The sequence below is a fragment of the Chelonoidis abingdonii genome, chromosome 24 (assembly GCF_003597395.2).
Source record: "Chelonoidis abingdonii isolate Lonesome George chromosome 24, CheloAbing_2.0, whole genome shotgun sequence".
NCBI classification, from domain to species: Eukaryota; Metazoa; Chordata; order Testudines; family Testudinidae; genus Chelonoidis; species Chelonoidis abingdonii.
The window spans coordinates 13,168,078-13,190,832 of NC_133792.1; the positions used below are offsets into that span (position 1 = coordinate 13,168,078).

Genomic DNA, 22,755 nt, shown 5'->3' on the forward strand with positions numbered 1-22,755 from the left:
AACATGGCATCCTAAAATCCAAGCGCAAAGAGAATTTGAAATCCACTAGTGGCCATAATGATCCCATGATTTTATTTCACATCAGGATTTACAAGCCCAGCTTAGGCTTGACACGTGGAAACAGACAAGGTCATGTCACAACGGTCAGAGGACATGAAAGCGGTCCCGTCCCACTCCTCTTCCTCCAGGCTGATGGTAGAGATAGCCCCGTGGGCTGCCACCTCCCAGCACCATCCCACACTGCCCTGCCCCAGTCCCTTCCTGAGTGTCATCATTTCAACATCTAGTCAGTGCAGGGAAAAACGTTTGGCTGCTGGACGGACTCGTTGGGACATGCGAGAGGGAGGGACCAGACGCGCTTACAGAGAAACATTCCAGTGCGGTGAGGCAGGGGAAGGGGTGGACTGCAGAGTGGAGAAGAAAGGGAGCCCAGTGCAAGGACAGAAACACACTTGGCAGTGCAAGTGGGGAACTGCTCCTCTGAAAGCAACAGTGAGGGGCATAGCAAGGCTTCTGCTCTGAAGGGTGGCCTATGAGTTCCCTTCCTGTCAGGGCGTGTTCAACCCCACGGCTTGCCCCCATATAACAATGGGGCACATGTGGAACTGGTTTACTAGGCAACACGCTGCTCTGAAGGTTGGTCTCCTCGCTGCAGCCCTGCCCTGTGCGATACTAAAGTCAGAGTCCCATTGATGTGCGTGGGCATCACATGTGGAGGGAGCACAGGGAGGTGGCTGCCAAGCCCCTTACCCCCAGCTATTTCATTCACCTTCAGTCAGCTCCTCCCCAGCCAGACAGGGCCTGGTGCCAGGGACCCATTTTTAAAACTCTGTGAAGTAATAGCTTCTATCCCTCCACTTACATGGTCCTCCTCAGCGTAACACCCAAGGGAAGCCCAGCCCCTCAGGATATTCTGAGCCAGTGGGGCTCCCTTGGCTTAGACTGCAGTGCTAGGGCTTGGGGAGAAAAGTCCTTTGCTCTTCTCCACCAGGGCAGAGGGATAAACATGGGGATAGCCCAGGCAATAAGGAAGGGGTGCAGATTGTGTGGCTGTCTCCCGCCCCCTCCTTTTCCCCACTGATCAGGCACCATTTCATCTCATGGTGATGGGCTGAATGACAGAACAATTTTAAAGGAAGAAGCTCTCTCACTAGGAGAGGACACAGAGAGGGGGCTTTGGAGTGGAGTCAAACAGAATGAAGCCACCAGCCTGGGATCGCTCACCCACCCACGCTCTGCCGCTGATCCCATTTGTAGATCAGAGAGCCCTCACACCGCACTGGCTGGGACTGCAGCTACACCAGCCTGGAGAGCACTATGCAGGGACAGAACTGGGGAGTGAGCCACTGTTTTCCTTAAAATAATGGACTGCAAATGCTGAGGGCTGACTCAGAGGCCCTGGCTGCACTAGGAAGAAAGGCTTTTCCCCCCATATGTTAGGTAGCCTTAGGTGCCCCCAGGTGTTTTCCTGAACTTACTAACAGGAAAGTTACAAACGACTGTGTCCATACAGTTAATTTAGGCTCTAGCCCAAGCCCTCCTACCATACATGCACAAAGACCTCAAACCCGTTTTTGCAGGTGTTTTAAGCCCAGGCTAGATGATTGGGTGGGGGTGGAAGGGGAAGGTAGAGAGCGAGGTGAGAACCAAGGCTCTGCTTTAACTTAAGCCCGAACTAGGGTGACCAGACAGCAAATGTGAAAAATCGGGGTGGGAGTGGGGGTGGGGTAATAGGAACGTATATAAGAAAGAGACCCAAAAATTAGGACTGTCCCTATAAAATCGGGACATCTGGTCACCCTAGCTGGAACCCACCAACTTTGCTATAGGAGAGTCACAAAAGAATCACTCCAGTGCTGGTCGCCTTCCACTGCCTTCCCACAGTGCCCCCTGCAGGACACACAGACATTTTCCCACAATTGACTGAGGAAAAAAAAAACCCTAGAGCATCTCAGCACAAAGAACCATGGACTAGTCCCCAGACACACACAGGGGAACACAGAAACACACACACTAATGCGGACAGGGCTTTGTTGTGGGGATGTCACACCTAAGCTCTGCTAACCTGAGTGCCCAGACCTAGGTGCTAATCATCCAGGTTAGCTGTACAGTGAAGACGGACCCTAGGGTTTTACCACAGAATGTTACCAAACACCTGTCTTCTTCTGCAGCGTGGTCACTCCCACTGGGTCTTCTTGTGGTGCCTGCACTGTCTGCAAACCCATCTCTCTTCATGGTACAGTGGGGTATTGCCACTGCCCCCCCCACCTGCTGGCTGGAGGCCATAACCACACACCCTAATAATACAGCTACCACAGATGGAGAAGCTCCTTTAGCTCACATCACAGAGACCTGTCGTTTTGGAGCAGCGGATCCCAAATTCTAGCTTGGCCAGGGGATGCACTGGATGACTGGGGAGCCAGCCACAGGAGTATGTGAGCAAGACTCAGGTTCCTTCATTCAAGCCTGGGTGTCACGAGTGCAAGAAGCTGGACATGAGTCAACAGTGTGCCCTTGTTGTCAGGAAGGCTAAAAGCATTTTAGGCTGTATAAGTAGAGGCAATGCCAGCAGATAGAGGGATGTGATCATTTCTCTCTATTTGACATTGGTGAGGCCTCATCTGGAGTCCTGTGTCCAGTTTTGGGCCCCACATTATGAGGAGGATGTGGAAAAATTGGAAAGAGTCCAGCGGAGGGCAACAAAAATGATCAAGGGGCTGGAGCACATGACTTATGAGGACAGGCTGAGGGAACTGGGATTGTTTAGTCTGTAGAAGAGAAGAATGAGGGGGGAAATTGATAGCTGCTTTCAACTACCTGAAAAGAGGTTCCAAAGAGGATGGAGCTTGGCTGTTCTCAGTGATAGCAGATGACAGAACAAGGAGCAATGGCCTCAAGTTGCAGTGGGGGAGGTTTAGGTTGGATATGTTAGGAAAAACTTTCACTAGGAGGGTGAAGCACTGGAATGGATTACCTTGGGAGGTGGTGGAATCTCCTTCCTTAGAGGTTTTTAAGATCAGGCTTGACCAAGCCCTGGCTCGAATGATTTAGTTGGGGACTGGTCCTGCTTTGAGCACGGGGTTGGACTAGATGACCTCCTGAGGTCCCTTCCAACCCTGATATTCTATAATTCTAAGCATACCAAAGAAAGCAGATGCCTACCCTACTGTGCTGATAGACAGATGGACATACAGAGACACTGTTCTCAGGACTCATTCTGCTACAGTGTAAACACAACATGTGCTTTTCCCTGAATAGATCTTTCCTGCTCTCTTATCCAGCCCCCCATGGGATCTCACAGACTCAGATGCGGCTAAGGGTGATGCACTTCGAATGAGAACAGATGGATTTTCCAAGATGCCAAGCACTGCCCCCCCCCGCAACAAGATTTGCAGGTGCTCAACACCTCAGCAAGAAAATAAAAGCCATGTGATTAATGGCCTGGTCTTTACAACAGTGAGACGCATGAGACACAGCCAGGTTGGCAGGTGCCACGACACCAGATCAGCAGCATTGTACCCCTCACCCGGGGCATAAACTCCAGCTGAGAGCAGCCCCAAGGAGGCTCAATTCCACAAGGTCATAGCTCCAGTCCCCTCCTGCTCCTGGAGAGGCAGACCTGGGAACTGACAGCCTGTGGCCTTGTGCCCTAACCTCTGGAAGAGAAGAACCAGGCCCAGATGAAGGGGGACGTCCTCGTGTGAGGAAAAAAAAGAGAGAAGGATATTTTAGCAGCAGGATGCCCCCGTCACCAGCACACAAACCTGGGGCAGATTAAAAAAAAAAATTACAATAAATTAAGGCCAAAAAAAAAAAAAAGTATGATCATAAAAATAGAAAAATCATCCCCCGAAAAGAATGAGGCATGGCAGACACACTTGCCCTTCCCTCCTCTGAACCCAATATCCTCCCCCTTCTTCCCCTGGTACGCTCTCCCCCACCCCCTCAAAGGTGCAATGCTTCAACAGTGAACTGTAAAGAGTGCAATGTTTTTGGCCACAGCCAGCTGGTTGGTTCAGTGTGGACAGCAAAGCTCACCTCAGCTTAGCCGCTTTGAGGGAGGGCCAGGACCACATTGTCCTTGGGGGCCTGAGAGAGGCACTACTGCCATCAGCCCTTTTTGGACCCTGCAGTGTGAGCAGGACAGCAAAGGAGAGAAATAAACAACGGCAGGGAAATGGAGGCCCGTGGAAGGTGGGTGCCCCCCATCTCTGCCATCTTGGCCTGGCAAAGGTCCCATGCCCCTGATTTTTGCCATCTTGGCCTGGCAAAAGTCCCACATCCCTGGCCATAGATGAATTTATGACCCCATGCTCACAGCCCAGGGTGCCACCCGGGTATGAAGTAGAAAATAAAGCCATAATGATTCTATACTTTGGTACATAACCTCCCGCCCTAGTCCACCAAACACAACCATCTGTGTCTGTAAAACTTGTTAAATAAAGCTCGCGCCTGCCCTTCATGTCAGCCTTTAACCCTTTCCTTCCTCGTTCTGACACAGCAGAGAGATCTGAGAGGTGACTTGCAGAGCCTCGCCCATTACAGCTTCTGTTGTCCCGACTGGATCCTCCTGAAGGCTTCCATGTCCAGTGGGAGGTAGCAGCCTTGCCTGGAGTCCAGGAAGTACAGCCTGTCCTTCACCACGGTGGGGTCAAATCCATCCTTGCGCAGCTCTGCCTTCTGGAATTTGTAGGTGCCTGGGGTGGAAGCAGCAAGGGGTTAGGGGCAGCGGTGGGGAAGGAAGGTGGCCTGTGGACACCATGGTAGCTTCCCTATTCCTCCATTCCACCTTCTCAACAGGTGCCTCCCCTTTGGAAATCAAGCCTGCCACCCTCTACTGCCACTAGGAACACCCACAAGGAGGGAATCAGCCCATCCACCCCGTCGGATCCTGCCCACAGCATGGCTGAGACGGTACTAGCAGACATAACTCTTGCTAACCCGATTCTAGGGCTATGCCGCACCTTTGGGTGAGCCAGTTTGTATCAGGGATTGAATTTAGGGTCTCTCCATCTTAAAGTGTGAGTCTCTATTGACTGAGAACCCTCTGCTATGAGGCCCAGCTGCCCCTAGAGGAGAGCAGAGCAGCACACTGAGCGAGCGTGTGTTCCACCAGCACTATTCTTCTGCAGCACCTTTCTCTCACCATGTGCTGCAAACCATGGCCCCCTTGGAAAGCTCACTGTGTATCCTCAGCCATCACCCCCCCCATCCTCCCTGCTTGTGCTAGAGTGCCACTACCAACAGCCAGGTTTAAAGACACAGTCAGTCAGCCAGCGGGGCCAGGACATCCAAGAGCCAGGGCCTGGCTCCCCACAGCTTTGCAAGGTGTGTGGTCACCAGCGTACGCAGGCGTCGAACACCCAGGCACCATCCCAGTGGAGGGAGTGAAAAAGAAAAAACGGGCTTGCTAAAAAGTGAGACTTTCCAGTCCCTTTACACACTGAGAATTAAGCCGCCCTGGCCCATCTGCCGTCAGTCAGGGCACCCCCATTTTAGAGGGGATAGCTGCGGTATGGATGGGGAAGTGACCCACCTCTGGTCACACTGAATCAGTGACAGTCAGGAATAGACCCCTGACTTCAAGTCTCCCCTATTCCAGACAGGTCCTTTCCGGAAGCTAGGAGACCACTCCCGGCTTTTTGTCAATTCAAAAGGAAAGTGTCCCCAGCTGGGGCAGGCTCACTTGTCTTATGGACTTCTGGCAGCACTCGCAAGAAGACGGGCCATGCGTACAAGGGCAGGGCCTTCTTCAGCTCATTGGCAAAGCTCTCCAGGTTGCAGGAATTCTTGGGGTCAGCAATGGCTGCCATCCCTGCCTTCCCCTCGGTACCTGGAACACAGGACAGAAGGTGATGCACACAGCAGGAGGGGGCCGGTGCAATCATTCACTCACATACACACACCCCCCAGCCGGGGAGCAGCTTCAGCAAGCTCGGTGCACCAGCTGGCCCTGGACACAGCTTGCCAGGCCTGCAGCAATATGCCCAAGACTAGACACAACACAGCTGCAGAAACCCACAACAAGACAGATAATCCAGAGGGCTCTGGAATGCCAGGCCGTTAGCAATGTGTTTAAGAGGCAGAGGCAACACACACACACACAGCCCCAAGGCTCAGCTTAAATAATGCATCAGCAACACAATCACCATCCTTCAGCACCACATACATACACCTCAACCCCCAACACTGACCCCCTTGCCAGCATCTCCAGCATCAGCCCCTGGTTGAACACACATCCAGGAAAGCCCCACTCTCTCAGCACTGCTGCGATGGCTTTGGCTGGACGCCGTTGCCCTACAAGCCAAGATACCAGCAATACCAGTGGCCACCTCATCCCATTAGAGCTGTCTTTGGCTGAGTTAACTCCACAGGTCAGCGAGAATGGGGTTGGCTCTGCCCTGCACCTTGTGTTGTCATTTACACCCAGGCAAACCAGATTGACTGGAAACTCTCACCTACAATGTTTCATGCACCCACAGCCTAAAGATGGGAAGTTCTGCATCCCAATCCTGACCTCTCCTCCTCCCTCTCCCATGCAGCAGGATAAACAATGAGACTCACAGGATGGAGACCAGGGCCCAGGCACCAAGTGCCAAAGGGATGAAGGGCTATCACCCCCAAACTTAGGACAAAGGAAAGCTGGCAAGAGCAGAGGGCTGCTCCCCTCAGCCCTGGTTACCTGGCACCTCCACCCCGTAGACGACGACGTCTGTCATGTGGAGGATGCGGCTCAGTGTCCCTTCCACCTCTGTCGTGGAGACATTCTCGCCCTTCCAACGGAAGGTGTCCCCAGTGCGGTCCCGGAAGTACATGTAGCCGTATTCATCCATCACCAGCACGTCTCCTGGGGGAGTCAGAGGAAGTCAGAGGAGCCTACAGGGCTCAGGAGTCGGAGTCACCATAACACTCTGCTCTTCTAGAGTGCCCTCCAGCCAGGCCTCACTATCCCCAAGCCTGAGGCAGCTCATGATTGTTAGCACCATTCAACAGCTGGGGACTGGGGCCACAGAGAGGGGAAGTGACATGCCCGCCAGGAGTGGTGGGCAGAGCTGGGACTAGAACCCAGGAGTCCTGGCTCTTGGGCCATGTGGAGCAGTGAAAGGAAGCATGATCAGGTAGTTAAAGCAACAACCTGGGCTTAACAATATATCAAGACCCTGCCACTGGATTCATTGGGTGACCCTGGACAAATCACTTCCCCTCAGGGTCTCAAAAGGATAAACTATCCCGCCCCAGTTCTTGGGTCAGGGAGTGCAGTTGGGATTCTTAATTCCTGTTTGCAAAGTGGTTAGAGGGGGCAGATGGGAGACTCTGGAAGAATAAATGTGATTGAGCGAGATCGCCAGGTATGGATGGAGACAGCGAGCAGAGGACTGACCAAAGGCCTTGCTGGGACTAGCAAGGCAACCCTGGAGACCAAGTGAACCCGTCAGTGTCAACCCCCTTCTCTCAGAGTGTACCCTCTGCAGCTAGGGAATAAAGGCCCTCACCAGTAAGATACGTCAAGTCCCCCTTGGTGAACACGTCATGAGCGATCTTCTTGCTGGTGGCTGACTGGTTCAGGTAGCCGTCGAAGTGCAGCAGAGGGTCACTCTGGATGATGCGTCCTACCAGCTGTCCTGGCTCCCCTGCGGGCAGAGAGAGAGAGAGAGGGATATGCTCAGTCCCAGCCATTCTGCTCTATCAGAGACAACAATACACAGAGATTGCCGGCTCCACTCGGTGTGCACGTGTCCTGTCTGTGTGGGAGGAGGAGATGCTTTAGGGAGGACACGGGGGCTCTACTGTACAAACAACTCCTAGCACACCAGTGTCCAGTTTACCTCAGCAACCTTCCCCCATGCTGCCCTCCCAATGGAGCTCAACTTTGACCCAATGGGACCTCCGACTGAGCTCCTCTCTCTGCCTTGTCTCCATGGCCCATGCAGTTCCTGGGCTCTCTGCTGAAACTGCCCCCAGGATGGCCATGGGTGCCAGCTGTGATAGTGATAGCAGCAACACGGGAACTGAGCTGAGAACCATCACACTCACTTCACACCTGACACCCAACATCCGTGGGTTGGTAACTATGTCCAGTCGCTACTGAACTGGAGTCCCGGAGGTGCAGAGAGCCACCAAAAGAAGCACAGTTTCCCATGACAGCAGAGGATGCTCCTGGATGCTTGTCAGTACAGAGACTCCTGCACAGCTAATCACAAATCAGGTCTCTAGTTCAGGGCTCATGCAACGCAGGACAGAGAGAGAGGGACCAATAGACAGAGGCAGCCCCCTGCATCGCCCCAGCCCCCTTCACCTGGTTTACAGGGGATGCAGAGTCCATCCGGCCCACGGATCAGCTCCATGGTGTCTTCGTCCACCCTCACCAAGGTGACGGGGTAAATCCCAGGCAGGATCCTGCTGTTGAAGCCACAGGAACCAACCTGAAATCGAGAGAACGCAGAGACATAGCCCGATGGCAGCTGGAAGTGTATCTGCCCTCACCCTCGCTTCCCGCCTATCACCCCAGCTGCCAGCCCAAGGGATCCCCCAGGACATGCGGGAGCTACCCCACCCCAGAGACCAGACACACACTGCTGCCTTCCCAAGGTCACTCAGGGCTCCCTGCCAACGTCAGCGCAGGGGCCTCACACCTGTCCCGCAGAGGGATGCTTACCCAGCTCAGTCCTCTCCCAGGATCAGAAGGGGTGTTTCCTGACATCCCCTCTCAAGTCTGCTCCAACCCCAGCCCCTCACCATGGCCTATTCTGCCAGCTCTCTAAGCACATGAACCACCCCACCAGGGGCACCGAGGCCATGTGTCTGCACGAGACATCATGGTCACACTCGCCAGCCGGGGGGAGGGAGGACCGGGCTGCAGTGGGTGGGCAGACACCCCAGTGGCTGGCAGAAGGACACAGGCAGCAGACAGGGCCATACATTGTTGTCGAAGTTGCCCAGGCTGCAGTTGCACTCGGTGGCACCATAGAACTCGGCGATTTGGGGGATCCCGAAGCGGGAGATGAATTCCTTCCAGATGGACATCCGCAGCCCGTTCCCAAGGGCCATGCGCACACAGTGCCGCCGCTCCACCTCCTGGGATGGCTGGTTCAGGAGGTAGCGGCAGATCTCCCCAATGTACTGGACAATCTGCGGAGGGGAAGGGAGACATGGCACACTGTGCCCTTCCACAGCACCCTCCACCCAGGGATCGCAGAGTACTTGAGCAGCGTCAACCCTGACGAGCCCCCAGGAGCCAGGCGGGTGTTAACAGCCCCATTATACAGATGGGGAGGGACAGTCGGGGAAGAGACTTGCCCAAGGTCACCCAGTGAATCAGTAGCAGAGCCAAGAATGGAACCCAAGAGTCCTGTTGCCACTTCTGTGCCTCCCACCTAGCAGGCTGCCTCCTCGTAAGCTGGAATAACCAGTCTGGCATTCCCTGTTTTGCTTGCAGGAGGCAACAGCCTGTCTTTCCTCCGGAGCATGATACAATAAAGAGCAGGAGCAAGGGAAGGTCATGGAACTACTTGGTTTGTAAGCACCTTGCAGCAGGGACCAGCTTTTGTTCTGTTTGTACAGCACCTAGCACAGCAGGGGCCTGGTCTGTGACTGATGCGAAAGCGATCGTCCCTCATCAGACTCAGCTGCAGTGACAGTCATCTCCACAGGAAACAGCCAGCCAAAGCCTCGGTTTAAAGACATCCAAGGGCCCCGCTGCCAACTCCCAGGATTCTCAGCAAGTTGCTGAATCTCAGGGTTCCTCGGCCAGCTCTTCCCCTTGTGCCCCCCTGCCACCGTGAGGCCCCTGCACCCCCACTGCCTCACCGTACAGTTGTACTTCACACAGTCATCCCAGAAGTGAGAGGCTGAGAACTTCTTGCGGATCACCACAGTCATCCCCTGGAGGAGGCACTGGCCAATCCCGACAATGTTACCTGGGCGAGAGGGAAGCACAGGGGAAACCATTAACCTCCCGTCTCTTGGGAGAGGGTGGCTGATCCCAAAAATGGGACAGGCTGGCTTAGGGACATGGAGCCTTTCACCTCGAGGCTTTTGGTTTGAATCCAGCCCAGGATCCAGTAGGGACCAGAAGGTATCTCCATCCCGGGGGCTGTTTGATGGAGCTGGAGGGACTCAGGTAGGTTCTTAGTGGGAGGTGCCCATTTCCCAAAGTCACTGTCACTAGTGGTGCTAATGGGCCCCCTCAATACCCTCACTTAGGTCTCTAAGCACCCTACAGAGGAAGGTGTGCATCGTTGCCTCAGTTTTCCCACATATAAAATGGGGTAAAGTGACTTGCCCAAGATCATCCAGGGAGCCAGTGACGAGCCAGAAACAGATCCCAGGGGTCTGTACTACCAGCTTCCTGATCTAACCACCAACTGCCTTGTCCTGGGCGCCCAGTACTGCAAAGTGGCTACCATGACCTTGGGAAGACTCCAGTCCTTCACACTGATCCAGTGGGGACAGACGGGATAGCCCCTCCTCAGCACACAGCAGCTGGCGGTTATGTTACGCCAGTCACTGCAGCAGCCCCCAGACTACGAGTCTGTCGACATCACAGGTGAGGAAATGGGCGACAGAGGCTTGGGCAGGGAGACGCGTGAGCAGGGGCTCGGATACCTGCCGCATGGTAGAGAGGGAGGCAGTCGTACATCACATCATCTGGCCTCATGCGGAATCCGTAATACACCAGGGATGCCATGCGGTAGTACCTGGGGCAGGAGAAGTGGGTGCATCAGTAGCCATGCCAGAGCAACAGCCCAGCAGAGCCCTCCATTGCTAGCAGGGTCCAGATCCCACCCCCATTCCCCTTGCACCCAGCAATGGACTGCCCCTGCACAACTCCCCCTTACCTGCAATTGACCACGATGGCTGCCTTGGGCATCCCCGTCGTGCCAGAGGTGTAGATGTAGAAGAGTTTATCTGGAGGGCAGGTAGGGAAGGCAGAGAGAGGATTCAGCATCACAGCAGCATCTCACAACCCCTCTTTCCCAAGGAACCAGAAGGGCCAGCGTGCTAGATGAAGCCAGGTAACTGAACATGCACTCGCTCCCAGCCCATTGGCTACGGCCACCCCACCTTGGGCTGCCATCAAGTCCACTTGCCCAAGCTGGCCTCACTATTTGTATAGCACCAAGAGCATGCCGGGATCTTCACTAAGATAAGCAGGTTCAGGCTGGGAAATACTCCAGTGGGAGACATCCAAAGAAGGCAGAGCATGGGAGCTCAGCTCAGCCTGGCTTGCACAACAGCAGGCTAGCGTTGAGCAACAGCTTCCCAGAGCGTAGCGCAGAAGAGTCACACATCAGCAGACTGGGGACTTGCACGCACTCCATCTCTCTGCCACTTACATGGACGTGGCTGGATTTGTTTCACCCCAGCTGTTCGCGCCCTGAGATTATCCACTGCCATTGCTGGATGACTCACGGGAACAGCACAAAGACCCAGAGGCACAATAACCCACCCTCCCTCTCCACACCTCGTAACGTGGGACATACCTAGGAAACCTTTCTTTGGGGGGCTTGGCAGGTGCCGAGGAGCCATCTCCAGGAAGGGGTCCAGGTGTTCTGTGCCTGGGGGTGCAGATTCTGGATTCCACTCTCCAGAGCAGAAGAGACGAACAGATTTCCCCAGGGAGGGCTGTACCTCCTGCATGGCTGGGAGGGAAGGAGAGCATGACACAGGAGCTCTGAGAAAGGACATCTACGAGACATTGAGATCCAGGAGCACCGAGAGAGGGGTGGGAAGGTTTACAAAGCTAACTCCCCCATACACTTGTCCAAGCCGACATTATACACATAGCCTGCCCCAGCCCAGGGCTGCCTTCTCCCCAGCCTGAGGGCAACTGGCTCAGGAACTTGCTTCACTCAGGCTGCTTCAGGCTACAGTCTAGAGCAGTGACATTTGGACTCTTCAGAGCACTTTCAGGCAGCCTGTGAAACTGCTGCCAGCACAATAGGAAGGCACCTGTCAGTCTCCAAACCTGGACAGTCCTTGCTGGCCACAGCCCAGGACCATTTTAGTTCTATTAAAAAAAGAAAATCAGAAACTCTCATTCCCTTCTCTGCCCCCAGCCAGGTGCCTCTCAGGTGTGAATTCAACACCGATGAGGTTTGCAAGCGTTGGTGGACAAAGGCCAGGAGTGCTGGACCTAGTGACGCTGGGGGTGAGGCAACACTCCCTGGCTTGGAGCAATAATAGAGGAATGCTGGCCTCCCTCAGACAGTTCTGGCAATGGCTTTCAGCACCCCCACCTTAAAATTGTTCCAGCGCCCCGACAAAGGCACAAGAAGATGAGGCCGAACTGCAGCGTGACCTGGAGAGATCTGGGTACGGGGGCTGCAGACGACTAGGGGAGAATCACTCCTAACAAATGTAAAGTCCTGCCCCAGGGAAGAGACAGACCACACCGACATGCAATGGGGGAGGTCACCCAGCAGCCACAGCTAACCCCATAACGACAGCTTGCTCTCATCTGGTGCCCTGATTTGACTCACTTGTGTGACCAAAGGCCAGAGCTGTGATGGTGAAGCCATCACGTGACAGGGAAGTGTTCACAAGAGGAACTCAGTGGAAGTAGTGGACCTCTATTTATCCACAGTATAGGCAGGGCCTCAGCCCTATGCCAGAGGGACCAACCGTCAGGCCAAGAGAAGTCAGTCTCTATTGTCTATTTGGTACTGGATCCCTCTGCTAAGGGGGAACCAATAAGGATCAGTGGGGCGATGGTTTAGGTGACACTTGCCCATTGGGGACAGGGCTGAGACCCAGCAAACTCATTTCACAAGGTGGCCAAACAGCTCTCAGGGCCTGCTTTACACTGGCATAACTTCATTACAGAGGTGAATGAGGCCCTCGGCCACGATGAACCAGGGCTGGATTTGAAACAGCAGCCTGAAGTGACAGTGACTCATCTCCTGAACCAACTACTATATTTTCTGAGATTTGTTTTAAATATCCCCAGCGTTGGAGCTTCCTTCTGGAGGCTGCTCCACAACCTAACAGTGGTCCCTCAGCCACTGATATTCAGCCTAAGTTTTCCCAACTGCCTTAGTTATTATATTCTAGCCCCTTGGTTCATTCTAGACAATGACTCTCCTTCCTGGGCATTTACACGGCTCAGATCTTGGCAGGTGTTTCCCTGATCCCATGGAGTCATCACAAAGGCGCTGGCGTCCGGTGCAAAGCCCCAGCTGGCTGTGGGGCTGCCAGAAAGGTGCTTGTTTTCATTGTGGTAAACTGCCCCCAGTTGATACCCTGGCATTACAGACCCTGGCTCAGCAGATTTCACAGCAGTGTCACATTACAATTCTTGACTCCCTACCTACCCCACTGGGTGGCCTCCGGTGACATCCACACTCCACTAAGCCAAAATGCACCCCCAACTCTCACGCATGCTCCTCAAGGGCCAGCTCTGGCTCACCCTCCAGCAACAGAGCCAGGGGTCTCATGCCAGCAGCCCTCCTGGAATCACCCCCCTACAGCAGCTCAGAGACCCACCCCAGGAGAGACAGCCATGGCTACTCTTACCACCGAGCCAGACTAGCCCGCAAAGATAGCAGGGGAGAAGGGGCCTCCCAGCACTGTGCTCTTCCCAACAACTTTGCCACCTCCAAGCACGCGTCTGGGGACATGACCGACTGACTCCTCTTACCTTCCATCATCTCAGCCCCGAACACCACGGCCTTGGAGTTGGAGATATTGATGCAGTGCAGCAGGGCCTCCATGCGCAGGTGGGAGTTCACGAGCGCCGCCTCCACCCCAATCTTGGCCATCCCCAGCCAGAGACCCACATACTGGTTGCGGGATTCCATGAACAAGGCCACAACGTCACCGGAGCGGAAGCCCTGCTCATACAGGTAGTTGGCCACCTGGCTAGAGTACTCATCCAGCTGGCGGAAGGTCCAGCTCTCGCCCGTTCCCTGGAAGATGAGCGCCGTCTTCTCTGGGTGCTTGCGGACTGTCTCCTGGAAGATCTTGGGGATGGTGTTTTTCCCCTTCAAGTGCCACCACACCTGCCACTTCACCCTCATCAGGACTAGCCCCGTGCTGCCAACCAAACAGGACAGAAGATTCTCTGCACTGATCCACATGGAGGCCATGCAACCAGACTCAGCCTACACTGTGGGTCTCCCTCCCATCGCTCAGGGGGAACAGGGGATTGGTGTGTGGAGCTTTCCAGAGAGACCCTTTATAACCAGAAACGGATTACATCCAAGAAGCAGGGAAGGGGATAGAACCCAGCCTCTTCCCCTCAAAGTGGATTACAAATGCTCCTCTCCAGCCCCCAGATGAGCTAAAGGAACAGCCCTGCCACCTCGGGGCAGCAGATATTGTGCAACAGGCCACAGGGCACCTGTCCCCTCCGAGCCATGCCCCCACGACTCCTCGCTAGAAGCCAGCTCGTCCTTGATCCCAGTACATTCTTTGCATCTCCTTCGCCCCAGCTCAGAGAACCAGGTCCAGAGTGCAGACACCTTACTGCCAAGTCAGCATTTTTAGGGACCAAGGGAAGTCCAAGGTCAGAGACAGTCGCCAGCCTCGGGACCTCAGCTGCAATCATATCTCAGAGAGACTCAGCCAGAGATTTCAGAGAGATCTCAGGTCCCAAGAGCAACTCCCTCCCATGCCTGGCAGGGGCCGTATTCCTCACTGAGCTGCCTGAGTAACCTCAGCAGGGGGCTGAGGTGTAGGCAAGAAGCTGGCAGTCAGAGCTCTCCCCTCTCATCCCTGCATTGCCCAGCCACAGCAGGATTCTTCCCCCATCTTGGCAGCCCCAGCTCCCATTACCCGGTTCCGCGCTGGGGGTTACCTTAATGCAAACAGGACAGAGAGGGCAGTTTCCAGCGAGGACACTTACGTGACATCCCTCCTTATTGTCTTAAAGACGATGCGCAGGAATTTCCATCCCCCGGAGCCCAAGTAGAATATGAAGAGGGCAGGGATCACCTGGACCCAGGAGAGCTTCAGGACCAGCCTGAAGAGCACGAAGAGCGCAGTGAGGAAAGCCAGCCGCAACATCTTGGCCTGTGGGGGAGAGACAGTGGAGATCAGTCACTGGTTTTAACTCTGATGCTCCCAGGGGAGCCCCAAAGCAGATGCCAACCTGAAGTAGGAGTGACAAAGAAAGTGCAATTTCCCTGCCTTGGGAGGTGTCAAGGTGGGAACGGGGAGGGCAACATGAGCTAAATCCTGCTCCCCTTACGCAGGCCATGCAAGGCAGTAGGCAAGCAGGATTGAACCCCTGCGTGGCACCCCATTGGGCTTCCCTGTAAACTGACTGGGAGCAGCAGATGCTACCAATAGGCACCGTTTGAAACCACTGCCAGTGAGTCTCGTGGCCTCTGGCTGGGCCTGCACTTCGCCGTGAACCCTGGAGCACAGCTCACCAGGGTGGTGCAGATTGTGCTCCGTCTGCTGGTTTGATAAGAGCCAATGGTGTCTAACCCTGCTCACTGCAGGTTGATCACAAGCAGGTGTCTCCCGGGGCGGAGACCATAATCTCAGCAAACTACCAAACACATGAACTAGAATCATCATGAAATACCTGGGGGAAGCGTGGGACACAGGGTGGAACTGGGACAATGGCAGGATAAGAACCAGGGAACGAGCCAGGAAGATTTCTGTTCCACAGCACTGTATGTTAAACCCAGTGGGCCAAACCCCCATTGGTGCTACATCGATTTACACCATTCACATCAGACACACCCTGCAGTCAAGCCAGTGGAGCTATGCTGATTTACACCTGCCGGAGATATGGCCCTTCACACTTGGGGAGCTGAAGATGGGGACATAATCTGACAGATACTGAGATAGCAGAGAGGCATATGCCAGTAGCTGGAGCACAAGACTGGGAAACAGAGGCCTTATCCCAGTTCCGGCACAGACTCTCTCTGTGGCCTTGGACAAGTTATGCCACTTCCTTGCTTCAGTTTCCCCAGCTGTAAAATGGGGTAATACACATGGGACCATTGTGCAGTTGCCAGCCAGTGGCAGGAAAGCAATGCATCAGTGACAAGTAAGTTTCAAATCTATAGACCCAGGAAAACTCATCATCAGCCTCCAATTTATACTGAGGCTGCTCCTTTCGCTTTACTCCAATTCTGCCATGACCGAAGTGGATTCGACTCTCCGGCCGTGCCCTGGCAAATTGGTGACTCAATGAGGCTAGCTCCTCCTGTACCCCACGCTCTGGCTCTAAATGCTAGACCACATGGCCTACTAAGCATTTCAGATTTGCATGCTCCTTTGACAGGACTTAAAAAAACCCCAACCCACACATGCACGTAACAGGAACTAGGACAGAAAACAGGATCTAAGTTTTTGGAGCTCCGTAAGGGTTTGCAGGTTCTCATATGATCACGACACTTCCTAGCTGAGCCGCAGCCAGAGCTGATCTAGAAAGCGGAGCCCAGGTAACGTGGTCACAGATGGGCTCCTGGAACAGATCAGATGTGTCGCCCAGATGTGCATCACCAGGGGGCAGCACAGCTGTGACCGGGGCTAGGCGGGGCTGCATAGGCATAGCCTTCATGCCTTCCTCCCAAGGGGCACAGGGCAATGCCAGTGATCAACCTCAAGCACACACTGCTAGACACTCTCCCCCACAGACTCGCAGGTCAGCTGTGACTCTCCTCCTGCATTTCCACCTTCCCATCCCCATGGCGGCAGCCAGACCAGATGGGGTGGCCACCCCTGTGGGCTCACACTTTTGCTGGCAGTGGCGCAGAAAGGCAGCAACCTATAGAGGGATCCTTCCACGTAGCAGCTGCGCATCAAGCGGGGAAGGCAATCACAGGCTAATCTCCCATGCCAGCAGCTCAAGGCCCCACAGATAAGGCTGGTCCTTCCTGACACAGGATGAAAGGGAAGGAAATTAACACAATTTCCTATTCATTCTTGCGGATTTAACGTCTCTGGACTGGCAAACTCCTTGGTCCCACAGCGATCAGGGCAGCAGGGGATCCCTTCACAATTACAAGCTCTGGCCAGGAACCTTTCAGTTCTCTGGTCCCTGGGTGAAGTCTGGGGGAGATGGGGTGCTCTGTGCCGTCATCCCCTGGGATTCAATCTCCCCAGACAAACATGGGAGCGTGGCTGGTTTTGAGCTGACTGAAGGACCCATCTCTTTGGCATCACACACTTCTCCCTCTCCTCTGAGGTTAGCTACAGCAGTGCTGAGGGCCACAGAGAATATCTTGCTCATTGCAGACAGGCTGCTAATGCAGGAATCTAACCCAGGGGATGTGTGCCCTGATGCACATCTGAGGAGCCAATAAAATGATGACGCACCAGGGAGCTCTGGTTGCTGAGTGGATTCCCTAGGAGCTCCTATAACACCTGTACGTGATCATGGACTCAGATTTCCTGGGAATGTTGTGTGCAATCCCTTCCCCAGTTCAAAGATCTCAGACTCTCCCAAACTTCCAGCCCTGCCTGCTCCATATTAACATCCATTAAGCTCTCTCCTTACCTCCCTCCTCCTGAAAGCTCCCAAGCACACACCCATTCCCTGAAGCACTAGGCCCGGAATGACCTCTCCTCTCATGCCTTTCACCTGGGCAGGGACCTGCTCTTGGTTTGGCACACTGTGCTGTGATACAGCGGTTCTGTCGGCGGAAGGGCTGGGGAAGCAGAACGGGGCTCTGTTCCTGGTTCTTCCACTGAACTTCCCTGTGCTTTGGTTCCCTGGTCTGTAATCACAGATGGCTACGATAATAAGGTAGGTGGGTATTTGTATTACAGAAGTTCTGAGAGGCCCCAGTCAGGGTCCGGGCCCTATTGCGCTTGGTGCAGTACGAACATTTGTGCTTATCTGGGGGGAAAGCATTAATTCACTGCAGCTCATCTAAGCCCCACTCCTGCAAGCTGCTCCATCTGTGGGCAAAGCCCTGTACTCACAAGGGGCTCTACTGACTACAAAGGAACTCCAGGCAGGGGTCTGACCATGTAGATTTCATTGCAGGATTGGGGAACTTTTCCTGAGCCATAGTTAGCCTTTTTCCAGGGGTATCAGACTCGCAAACCTCCTACAAACACCAGCATTTAATGCAGATCACAGTGCTGCTATGGGCACCCTGCTCAAAGCACCGAGTCTGTCTGTCCCTCTCCAGCCAGTTCCACATGTTTTCTGAGGCATTTGGTGGTCCACTGCCAAGCTGGCTGCGTGCCAAGCACTCCCAATTTCACAAGGGAGCTGGACACACACTTAACCAAGTCACTCCATATGCCTGCAGAAGGGAGAGTCAGATCATCAGATACAGAAGTGCTGGGATTGCAGGCTGCACTCAGCTAGGAGCTGAGTCCCACTCCCTGGAACCTCCTCAGGGCATCCCAGAAATCTCACAAAGCATCAAGGTGCAGGAGCTGCTCCCAAGAAGACAGGCAGTGATGTTGGGCCTGTGCCCATTTCTGCTCCTTCCTGGCATAAAGCGGGAGCCTGGGAGGCTTTGCTCAAACCAGGTCTTTATCGCCCGCTTGATTTTTACATTAGGAATTCAGGGCTTGTCTGGCTGTACAGGGACAAGGAAAATTAGGGCCCGTAACTCACTCGCTGCAGGGGGCAGTTCTGTGATGGCGATTTACTGCTCCTAGTTTTCCTAGTGCAGATGAGACCAGTGGAGACTGGAGAGCCAGTGACATATCAGCCCAGAAGCCAAGCAGCCAGGAGAGGATAGTTAGCCAGCCAGATTCCAACTCTTTCCTGCTAGCTTGCTTTTGCGAATACTTATTTAGCTGCAGTGCTCCATGAGAGATCTATTCCCCCCTCATTAGGGGGTGAGAGCTCCCAGGTAATAGCCTCAGAGCTCCCCCAGCAAAAGCAGGACAGGCCAGGCTTGGTGGTCCTGATATTTCTATAAGGAAAAACAATGGGATTGTGGACCAGTGAGGGCCACCCAAAGATGGAGATGGTTACCACTATGCAAGGTATCTGCAACCGCCTCCTTTTGCGGGGATGACCAGGCAGTCACCAATGCCCCAAAAGTAAGCAGTGCTGGCTAGGGAGGGGACACGCCTATGACGGCTGTGGGGGTATGTGGATTCAGCATATGACCTCACTGGAGAATCTGCCCTCCAGGGTAAGGAAGTCATGCAAACAGCTTTGTACGCGTGTGTCAATGAAGCCTCACTATTCTGGAGTGATCCAGCTTCCATGGGCTGTCTTGCCTAGCGCAGGAACAATGCTCCAACATCAAAGGAAATCTGAGCAGGATCTTGTATCCTGCTGGACTTCATTTCAGCACCCAGCCAGAGAGGGCACAATCCAATTGTCTGTGAGAGTGTGGCCAGGTTCCTAGCAGAGCCCACCACCCAGCCTACCTCTTAGTTCTCATCTATGGCTGTGCCAATCTTTCCTTCCAAACCCTTCTGTCACACAGTGGTCCCCTGAAAGTTTTTTCCAGCCTCAGTAACAGACCACCACCTCCACTTCAGGTGTTCTGAACCACCAGCAGGCTTGATTATAGCCCATCAGCAAGCCACCTCCTCAAGTGTGATTTACATGCTATTTATGATGAGTAGCCAGCTTCCCTCTGCCTGCCTCTGAAGAAGAGTACAGTGTTAGTACCACCCCATCCACCTGCCTTCAGGCTCCCTACTCTCTTCCTTGGCACATCCTTCCTGTCTGTTCCTATAGTCCCAGCTGCTGGGGTTACTTCCACCCAATTAGCCCCTCAGACAGTTAATTGGCCTGCCAACTGCCTGTATTTCAGTCAGGTCCCAAGCAATGCATACTGGTAAGGATGTGAGTGACAGGGTGCTGAGTCAATACCCAACTCCACACTTCCTGTTACACCTTTCTTCTCTGCCCTTCTCCCATCAGCATCAGCCATGCCAGCACTCTTCCCATCACTCCAACTTGCATCAGTGCTAGCTGGCTCTGGTGCCTCTTTTTCCTCCTCCTCCGGCACCTAAACCCTCACCAAATCCTGCTGCCTCTTTCTTTACAATAGCTCCAAAAATCCATCCCTTCCTCTCTACCCAGAGGACAGCCCATCTTCTGGGAACTTCAGTTGCAAGCACTTCCTATGCCACGCCACACCAGCTAAAGTACAGCTGCTAAGACTACTGTTCTAGCCATATCTTCCCCATTCTTTAACCTCTCCACTGACTTTCATTCTTTTACTGCATTTTACCACTTCTCTTCTTTTCCGTAGCTCTCCGTGGTTCCACCAATGCTCATCTCTCTCATGCCATCTCTTCCAGCGTTCCCTTCTGCTCTCTCTCCTACACCTACAGCAGGTATCATGGATCCTATTAAACTCTCCTGACAGGGGCAGCAGGTCCACAAATAAATAATACACAGATGCAGAGACCCTTTCACTAGGAGGGTGGTGAAGCACTGGAATGGGTTACCTAGGGAGGTGGTGGAATCTCCTTCTTTAGAGGTTTTTAAGGCCTGGCTTGACAAAGGCCTGGCTGGGATGATTTAGCTGGGAATTGGTCCTGCTTTGAGCAGGGGGTTGGACTAGATACCTCCTGAGGTCTCTTCCCACCCTGATATTCTAGGATTCTTTCAACTGAGGATCTCAAAGTTCTTTCCAGGTTCAATAAACCCCCATGGTCCCACGATTCCCTCTGAAACAGACATTATCCTCCAAAGCAGGCTGAGCAAGGCCCAGGAACACAAAAACCCTCCGCCTGCAAGCTTCAAAGAACTGAAGAAAGTTTGGGCAAGACTCAGTGCTGATGTCTGCAGGGGCAACTCCAGAGACAGCAACAAATGCTGGTGTGGCCAGTGCATTTGGACATCTCTCTACTGAACCTAACTTAAAGGGGCCAGTTTGCAGATATGTTACACCAGCTCTCAACTGAGCCTCCTGTTCTTATCTACATTGATACCATTATCCCAAAGGAGGAGAAACAATCAAATCTCTTACATTCCCCAACCAAGTGCAAGGGTCACTAGCAGAGATGATTGAGCTTAACCAGGCCTGCCAGGCAGATGCACTATGTTAAAGAAAGATGCAGAGGGTCAGTGATTCACTTTTCTCTGATATGAAGAACTTAAGAGGGAGGGAGTGGAAATCTGTGGCAGTGTACAAGGAAGACCTTCATGGTCTACCAGACAGGGACAGGATGTGACCCATGAGCATCAGAGAGATACAACAACTAACAACACTCAAGAGACTTTTTTTTTTTGGCAACTAACCAAAGGTGCTTCCAGGCAAAGAGTTTGCCTTTCCAATTGGAACACAGAGAGCCCAGCACACTTTTGGAAATGCTGTTGACAACAGCAATATACTCCAGGCCCCATTTCATGCTACGAAGAAAGCATCTCTTGAATTTAGGTGACACAAAGGTTGAACTAAGAATACAATGCATTACCCAGGCTTTTGTCCCCCTTTTGGTCACTGCACTGTTTGGAGACTCCGACCAGGGTTTGCCATCAAATCCTGCACCTCCTGCCGGTTTCTTTCAGAAAGGGGCTGTACAACATTCCTATTCAGCTGGGATACACACAGTTTGCCAGGCTGTCACAGTAGGAACCCTCACACGGCCACCTAACTCGGTTTAAACGGTCCATTGCAGCAGGTGGATCTTCTATCCAAGGGCAAGTTTGCAGAGCGAAAGGGAAAGAAAGCTGCAGTCTCTCTTTTCAACCATTGACACTGGGGGCTAAAAGCAAGAGGGGGACCACAGCCCTGCAGCCAAAGAGAGGGGACAGCGATTTCCCATTCCCTTCCAGCATCCCCACCCAGCACCACCCATAAGCCAACCACGGCAAGGAGCCTAAACCCCCGCTTCTGGGGGTGATGCCTCCCCCAGCAAACAGTGGCTTCCCCCACAGCCTCTCCCCACAGAAAGACACACACAGCGAAGGGCAGCAGTGGGTTTCCCAACCTCCATCCGCCCACCTGGAGCCGGGCAGGGGATCTCTGTGGGGAGACCCACCCAACAAGGGGAGGAAAAGGTCACCCAACAAACCTCCTTCCATCTCCCCCCACAGCCGCAGCGAAGGCTCCTGCCCCGCCCCAGGCTGGGGATGAGCCGCCCAGGGGACAGACTGGGACGAGGCTGGGGCGCTGCATGGGGGCGCCTGACCCACAGCCCCCCCCCTTACCCCTTGGCCCGACAGGCCTCTCCGCTCCCCCCGCGGACCCCGCGCCGGGCGGCTCCCGTCTCCCCCGCCAGCGACTGTCAGCCCCGCACCTGCCCGCGCCCGGCTGTCAGAGGCTGCGCCTCCCGCATGGCTGCCGAAGGGGCCGAGCCGGGCGCCCGGCTGCTTCCTGCCGCCGCCGCGTCCACCTGCGCCGCCCTCCCGCTCCGCCCAGAGGGACCTGCCGCTGCAGCAATGCGGGAGGGGAGCAGCTGGGGGGGGGGGCGGGGGCCGGCTGGGAGCCGCGCTGCATATTGGGAGTTGTAGTTTTCTTGTCCACATCCTACACGTGGTCTCCCGCTGAAAGCAGAGGGCGCTTCACTCGCCTCTTTCTACTTTCCGGGCATTGTTCTCCCCGCTCCCCCCCTGCAGCCGGTTCGCAGCCCCCCCGGGTAGATCTGAGTTAATTGGACCCCCCCCATCTGTGTCTGGTGTCTCAGCGCTACCGCCCGGTCTTGGCTTGAGCCAGGTGCCGGCTGTGGCGCGCGCGGGGCTGCAAAAGTGTCTGGAAGGAATCAAGAGGCGGCGCGCGAGCGAGGGGGGAAGTTTTGCAAACTCTGCGCCATGGGGCGCCTGGGGCTGGGGAGATGGTGTGGGCCGGCCACGGAGAGCTGGGCTGCAAATTAAACCCAGCCGCTGGACGTGGCAGAGGAGCTGCTTGAGTCAAGCTG

At 54.3% G+C, this 22,755-nt stretch overlaps 1 protein-coding gene across 3 annotated transcripts; it reads right to left on the reverse strand.

Moving 5' to 3' along the window:
• Positions 1-55: 55 nt before the first annotated feature.
• SLC27A4 (solute carrier family 27 member 4) lies at positions 56-22,252 on the reverse strand. 3 transcript variants are annotated; one of them, XR_012654835.1, is made up of 14 exons: positions 22,138-22,252; positions 14,846-15,012; positions 13,640-14,034; positions 11,484-11,642; positions 10,839-10,908; positions 10,606-10,697; positions 9,808-9,917; positions 8,920-9,129; positions 8,297-8,423; positions 7,494-7,631; positions 6,683-6,847; positions 5,687-5,833; positions 4,265-4,697; positions 56-4,224 (listed from the first exon to the last, which is right to left on the reverse strand). XR_012654835.1 is itself a non-coding variant. In XM_032797786.2 (13 exons), the coding sequence occupies exons 1-13, from the start codon at positions 22,174-22,176 to the stop codon at positions 4,540-4,542; spliced, it is 1,977 nt and encodes a 658-aa protein (XP_032653677.1). In that variant the 5' UTR covers positions 22,177-22,226; the 3' UTR covers positions 56-4,539. The 3 variants fall into 3 exon arrangements, 2 of the variants coding, with proteins under 2 accessions (XP_032653677.1, XP_032653678.1); XM_032797786.2 differs by having other exon boundaries at positions 56-4,697; positions 22,138-22,226; XM_032797787.2 differs by lacking the exon at positions 22,138-22,252 and adding an exon at positions 22,049-22,089 and having other exon boundaries at positions 56-4,697.
• Between the last annotated feature and the right edge of the window lie 503 nt (positions 22,253-22,755).